Source organism: Microchirus variegatus, assembly GCF_963457635.1.
Source record: "Microchirus variegatus genome assembly, chromosome: 20".
Taxonomy (NCBI): domain Eukaryota; kingdom Metazoa; phylum Chordata; class Actinopteri; order Pleuronectiformes; family Soleidae; genus Microchirus; species Microchirus variegatus.
The window spans coordinates 18,428,926-18,436,440 of NC_139821.1; the positions used below are offsets into that span (position 1 = coordinate 18,428,926).

A 7,515-nucleotide genomic window follows, 5' to 3' on the forward strand; every position below is an offset into this window, starting at 1 on the left:
AAAGGTTACATTTTTAAAAGAAAATGCTGATGCCAATTTGCCACTTACAGCCATTTCTTCTCCCATGAAGAAGAAATAAACAGCCCACAACATGACTCACTGGATCAGATATCAGATATCAGACTAATACCCCTAATACTGAATATAGCATCAGCCCATGCCTAGATTCTTTTATTCTTTTATAAGTTCTCTGATTTGATTTTTCTGCTTCTTAAATGTGAATATTTTCTGGTTTATTTGCTCCATATAACAAAAAATAATTTTGGTTTGGGAAACACTGGTCAAGATTTTTTGAACGATTTGAAAAAGGAGTCAACATATAATTGACCATAAAAAGACTAGTTGGTTGCAGAGTATTGTATCAGCTCGTGTCTAGCTTTGATGCTGCACTACGGTCACACAGGTGAAAGAGCAGTCAGAAAATTTATTATCCTGCCCCTGACTCACAACTGCTACCATGGTTACTATGATTTTCCTATTTATTGACACATACAGTGCCAAAGACTATCATTACACTCATGCATATGAAATAATAAGATTATTTTTTCAGTCTAACCTACTGATCTAATTCAATGGAACTCAAAATTCACAATGATTGTTTCATCAGTGTTATCACCCAAAACTAACAATCGTTCTGTTATGTTTCTTAGAATAGCCTTTTATATCTAAATCGGTAGCAGGACCTTATTAACCGAGTCCACCATATTTTACAGTAGGACAGAACAGTCAAACCAGACACTGGCTCTTTCACATTTCTAAAAGTATGATATAATCTTTGATCTTATCGCTCGGTCTTTGCAGCTGCTTAGGAGTGTACCACCAAATAATCTAATCATTAAAAATAATCAATCATAATCAGTTAACTAAAGAGATCAGCTCATCTGATGCATCTGTTGCACCCTTAATTACAGCGCTAAAGCATCTTCTAAAGAAAGAATGAGACCACGGAGTAAAAACAATGAAAAGTGTGCTCTTGAGAATCTGTCAACATTTTACTAAGATCTACTCGATCCCCTGTATTTCATCGCGACTGTACTCAATCCTCGTCATAGAGATCATTATGTACATCTCATATATGAATGTGGGGATGAAACTGCGCACAGAGAAATTACATATTCCATCCATACGAAGGGTCCACTTACAGTGGCGCACAATGCAGGAGAGAGAAGAGCAGAGTCAGCAGGGGCGGTGCGCAGAAATAAAAGGCCCGCACCAGATGAAGGGCACCCTCTATAATTGCAATGCCTTGACTTTAGTGATGTCAGTACACATAGTCCCAGCCATAACAACAAAATGATATTTAAAAAATGTATAAAATAAAATAAATGTTACAAAATTGGCACAATAATTAATTTCGGTTTTCCATTTTTTTTCCATTTTGAGTTACTTGCCCTTACTTCATGAGTCACCATAATGGTCCTTCAAAAAGCCTCAAAATGCCCTGCTGGAAACCGACTGACCAAAGCTTGACATTGACATGGTGTTGCAGTGATGCAGCTACTACAACTCACAGCCAGGCAGCCTCACACATCAACCACTGCTAATCCTACCAACCCCCCATCTTCAAATGAAAACGGTTCTGGACACGCTGGAATCACCCCTCGGGGATTTGAACGATTGCTCCCTGGAGCACCAGCGGGCTAACTGAGAGCAGCACTGACTCACTCTTTGTCCCGAGAAGGGACAGAGAAATTCTCCAAATTCCAGGGAAGCCATCAAAGCGCTGAGGAGGAGGGCATCCCTATTACACCCCCTTTACACACAGATGCACAAAACCATGTACACATACAAATCATGTGTGTACAATATTCATGGTGCAATCTCCTTCATTTAAATTTAACAGAAAGTTGCTTCCAGTCCGATTTAATGCAGTAATAGAGACATATAGTGAATGTAAAGATAATCTACACATCCTTACATTACAATTTACGACTAAGCTTTTGACAGAAGTAGTAGTGACTGCTGACACAAGTGGTCTACATGTCCCGTTTGTATATGGAAGCTTGTAAGTGCATCACTATCATCAGCACACGCGCACAGACACACAAACACACGAGCACACTCTTGTCTATATCTGCATAGTAGGAATGAGGGCAAATTTGGGGCCCTGGGGCCAGCAGCTCCCTCATGAATAACAAGCATTCAGCATAGCAGACAAGACTGCTGTGATTCATACAAACACACACTTCACAATAGAGATGCTGGACGGTTTCTCCCTGACCACAGCACCAAGGCATCCATCTGTAAAACTACAAAAGTGTTTATTTCACAATTAAAAGGCTTCCTGGGCAAAGATTTGCCAGAGTTCTCCAAATCTCTTGGCATGAAAAAGCTCAAATTTAAAGCAACATTTTTAGCCACCGTCCACTTTGGGCAAAATCATTAAACTGTGAGAAGTGGTCAGTGTGCTCATCACAGCCTGTTGCCACGGCGATGCAGCAAACACACAGAGACGGCCACAGGCATTCAGGCGGCCATCTGAGCGGCAGCAGGCGGGAGAGCGGGACGCACCAACACACAACGTCAGTTCATTGCCTCCACCAAGCATCACTCTGTCCCTGCATGAAAGGCAGATTGTGAGGGGCTATTTCTAGAGGGCTTGAAAGACTGAAAGCTCTGCTCTGGACTGGAGTGATGGAGGAAGTGGCTGCCCACAGGCAGGCACTGCTGGCACAATCTCTCTCTCACACACACACACACACAGACACATGTCTCCTTAAGCTCTCTTACTTTATCCAGCTTCAACTTGCACTTAACTTTGCATACAGTGGCTTCTGCATGACATGTACCTGCAAGTGCCACATGAATTAGTCAAAGCCTTGTCACAACAGAAATGGTGACTGTGTGATATGATGACACGTACATAGCAACAGACAATAATTTTCATAATTTGGACAAAACTTGTGCTCAGAAGCACAGACCCAGGCATGAAATTGTATCAGCAACGTAAGCAAACAAACGTGAAGGTAGTAGGAGTGCATGTGACACAGAGTGAGGTAAATGTGAACTAGCCAAGATGAAACAGAAATTGTACAAGAGGAAGTATTTTTTTTAAAAACTTTAAAAAAACAATATGTAGTGAATAATGTTTTAAAAACAAATGTCAAACCATTGATGGTCTGATTTCAAAAACATAATTCTCCAGTGATTTTAACCAATATCAGAAAGCCAGTATTGTTTATCGTATCGGTTCATCCCTAAATGCTACATGTGAAAAATTGAGGCAGAATAACCACAACAATTTTACGTGAAGCTGTTTTGACTGGCTTCCCGTTGACTAATGGCCAAGCTTCATGAGCAGAGACGACCGCCACTTTGTGGAATTCAGGTTCCTGATTGGATGAAGTGTTGTGGATACTGGACGGGTTTCTTCCAGATTTACTGTCAGAGCACAAGAGGCTCATATCACTGAGCAGACACTATCTGTGATACCCATTCATCAGATAATTTAAAAACTGTGGGAGATTAAGGTAAAATACCACATGATTAATTCAATACAATTCACATATAGACTATGTTGCCAGTGTTTTCTGAACCTGGATGAGTAAAATAAGCTACTCTTCTACAGGCTGGTTGAAGCCTCTATGCCAAAGAACAACAAGGATTTTACTACTAACAGCAGCTTTAGATCCTGGCACATTAGAATCATCACACCACTATCTCAGTTACAGCACTCTGCATTGTGTATTTTTTGTTTAGCATGTTATTACGGTGCTAGCATGGTTAGCAAACAGTAATGTCATAACTTCCGAGTCAACCAGAGTTAAGTAAACACAAGAGCCCACAGGAGCTCAGTCTGGCCAGATGAGTATGTCATTGTCTCCTCACCGGTCTGTAAAGTTATGAATGGTCTGTGCTTGTCTGCAGGGCTGTTAGGGGTGTATGTGTGTGTTTGTGTGAGTAGAAGGGGCTGGGCTTCACTGGAGGTTGCGTATGCCAGAGCTGTCAGTCCCGTCCTGAAAACATCCGCCCTGCATTCAGCGGTGACCAACACCCTCAAACTGCAGCACCACAGGCACACAGATGGAGCAACAATGCAGCCTGTATGTTAGCGTCAGACAACTAAACCTTTTCCCAGTATTCCAGACATGCACGCAGGGAATAATGGGATTCCGAACTAAACATGTCTCCCTTGGGTCTCCTCCTGTTTCCTGTTTGGACTTTACACCATGTATCTAATTGGCTGCCATTCTTTCAGTGCAGTGAAGTTTACCACTGTCAAAATACGGCATCATGCTGTGTTTCTCGAGGGACCCTTGCAAGGGGGACCACACCCCAGCAACTATAGACTCATTCCATCCCAACAGCAGCCATTTTGGCTCGGAACGTGCAACTTGGCATCTAGGTTGAGCACAATGTAGGCAATCTGACACCTTAAAAGAGACAATGAGAGAGGGTGAATGGAAGATTCAAGGCTCGGCCCTCAGGTTAGTGTCTTTTACACACAGTCAGTGGCTGTTTAAAAGAAAAAAGTGACAGACTTCCATCTAAAATCTTGAGGCACATGTATGTAAACACCCACAAGGTGTTTATTATGATGATGTTAGTCCTGAAAGCCTGTCAGTGCCCACGCTAGCAAGACATTCCACTCCGCACATGCACGCTCAGACACACACACACACACATACACACAAGCGCACACGTAGACAGGATGCATGAGATGTTTAGACACAAAAGGAAACTCCACTGTACTGCAGAATTCCTGGTATTCTTATGATTGAAAACCTTGAGTTGAAGCCAAGTGTTGTGGCCGACTGTTTTCTAATGCAGTGCCAGCAGCACCACAGCTGGAAAAATGAAAATACAACAAAAATAAATAAATAACATTTTACGCCCGTGAATAAAAAAAGTTTGGAAAACCACCATTGTCAGAGTCTAAAAACAGCCCCAGACTTTCACTATTGATACTGTGGCAGACCTTGGTTATTCATTGGTGAGCACACTCTGAAGAGGAAAATGGCCACCAAACGCTGTTCTAGAAATCTCTACACATCTCTTTTGGCAATGAAGTGTGAGGAACCAGACAGAACTAGTGGAGCAGAACACACAGCTCAAACTCAACGACGGAGCAGGTGTACTGCTCTTACTTATGGTTGTCAAAAAATATCAGAAACTAATCGATAATAAAAAAAAATATTTGGATTTGCAACAGTGGTAGCTGACTTAACCAACTCTTATTTTACCAGCAATGGAAACATGGTGCAAAGCCAACAGAGGCACAGAAAATTAACTCGCAGATCAAAATAAATATTGTAATATTGACGTAATTTGTGTTTTTTGTTCTAGTCCCCTCCTCCTGTGGAGCTGAAAATGGTCCAGAAAATGTTGCAGAAGCGAGTTTGAAATTCTAGCTTTCAGACAACCCTAATTTGCCTACAGAGGAAGTTCTTACTAAGTTAAAGATGGTTTGTGATTGTGAGTGCATCATGAGGATGGAGATGTCAATAATTACGGGTGCGATGTCATGGCAGCCACCGATGATATTTCAAAACATCTCCACCTGGAACACAGAAGTTGCTGCACAGACTGAGGTGGCTGTAGTGGGGAAACGCCAACAATCATTATCACCCTTTAATGTTTGGGTTTACAAGGCATGGGAGCCTTGATCCATTAGAGCCATTCTGTGGCTTTATTGTCTGGTTCCCAGATGCTTTTTACAGGCCTGTTCGGCTCTGTGTTGCACTGAGGCAGGGTAGAACAGGAAGGAGAGTTTCTGCAGCGTATGCAGTGTCCACGTTATAACATCCTGTATTTAGTCCCTTCTGAAAACAGAAAAATCCAAGATGCAATAAAAGTGCTTCCATGCTATCAGAGATGTGATGAGGATTGCTCCAGCAGCATAATCGAGCTAAAAGCCAGTTCCTTTGCTTGCTTTTAGCCACTGAGGGGTTGTCATGTCACAATTTACCTCCACTGAATAAATCATAAACAAAAAAATTCCACTCTGAATAAAAGGCCCTGGCAGCACGTTACAAGTGGCATGGTCCCATTAGATGAATATTTCATGCAAAAACCGGGTCATTATAGTCTACTACACTGATCTAGGCCAAGACTCAGGCTGATGGGGGAGGAGGGAGGAGGGAGGGAGGGGGGAGGGGGGGGAGGGGTGAGATAACGGTCCCAACCCCGTCCCAATAACACAAGGGAGCAGAGCTATGGACCAAGGGGGTTCGGGGAGGGGCAAAGCCATCAGGGTTTTAATCCACACCAAACACGGACAAAGAAAAACAACCAGCAACAATCAAGCAGAGAAGTTTCAACCGCCAGTTTAAAGAAGCTTTTCAATCAAGCCCAAGCGGAAATCGGGCAGCGTTTTCGTGCTGCCTGTCCCAAGTGAGAGCTCAGTTAGGATCCTGCAGCAGCAGCAGCACTCTGACAGCTCACTAACTACCAGCTTCAAAAGCAGCTCTCCTTCAGCTGACCACAGTGGCACCGCTGCCAACACGTGTGAATGAGGGGAAACAGAAAGCGAGTGATTAAATCCGTTTTAAGGCCACAGTCGCGCAAACAGGACCCCCACCGCCCCTCACCCTCCTCTCCCTCCCCCAGAGCTAGTCCTGCTACCGTTAGCGCTTAGCAAGTTTGCTGTCAACAGAGTCCAAGTGTTTGTTTTGCTAAAGCTAAAATGTATGTGAGTGTTGAGCATTGCGGCTACGTTGTGCATTCAATGCGTCCCCAGGCCGGGCATGCGGGACACAAGCTCACAGGCGGACATTTAAGTACGCTAATCCCGAGAGGCCTACGCGTCCCCAGTCTGCCGTGACCCGCCAACTCCGCGCTGACAGCGCTTAGCGTCGGTCAGCTGTGAGCGGCGACCGGCTCGTCCCCGCCTCCCTTCTGCAGCCACAACTCATGCTAAGCTAACAGCTCCGGCTAACTCAAAGCACCCACCTCGCTTGTCGAGATCGTAGCCGACAACCACAAAGTAGTCGGCGAGCCTGGCCATCTTTGGAGCTCACGGCGACAGGCCTTTCTCGCTGTATCCTCCGCTCTCTTTGCCGTCAATAGTCCATTCACGTCCTACCGGCGACAGACACATCACGGGCGACAGTAGCATCCTTCCAGCTGCACCCCGCCGCCATACTGTCAGAGTGCCGTGCCCTGACAGTGGAGAGCCACGAGTCTGCGCACTGAGAGACTCGCAGGGAGGAGGAGAGGAGCGGGGGGGGGGGGGGGGGGGGGGGGGGGGGGGGGGGGGGCTGCTTCACAGGAATGTCCCGTAGGAGAAAGACTGGCGCAAGTTTGGCCAAACGCAATATTAGAAAAAAAAAAATAAACAGTGATAATGAGGTGTATGGTAGTGATGTCTACAACAGCCATTCACTCCAAACCACAAAAATTAAATAGAAGGGCCGTTTTATTGAAATCAATCAAATGTGGGATTTTGTTGAGGGGACATTCCTTCAACTAAAAAAACAACTCCTAAACTCGCATACACCAGCATGGGATTCCAAGATGGCCGCCACTTGAGTCAATAGTTAAATCACTCTGCTGCTTTTACTGTTAATTGCACGT

General features: G+C 44.4%; 1 protein-coding gene across 1 annotated transcript in view; it reads right to left on the bottom strand.

Annotated features, from left to right (window-relative positions):
* sbf1 (SET binding factor 1) overlaps positions 1–7,063 on the bottom strand; it is a 68,588-nt gene extending 61,525 nt beyond the window's left edge. Inside the window, exon 1 of the mRNA XM_083907407.1 lies at positions 6,892–7,063. Coding sequence (XP_083763533.1) covers positions 6,892–6,946 — 55 coding nt within the window. The 5' untranslated portion in view covers positions 6,947–7,063. The remainder of the gene's footprint in view (positions 1–6,891) is intronic.
* Positions 7,064–7,515: the final 452 nt, after the last annotated feature.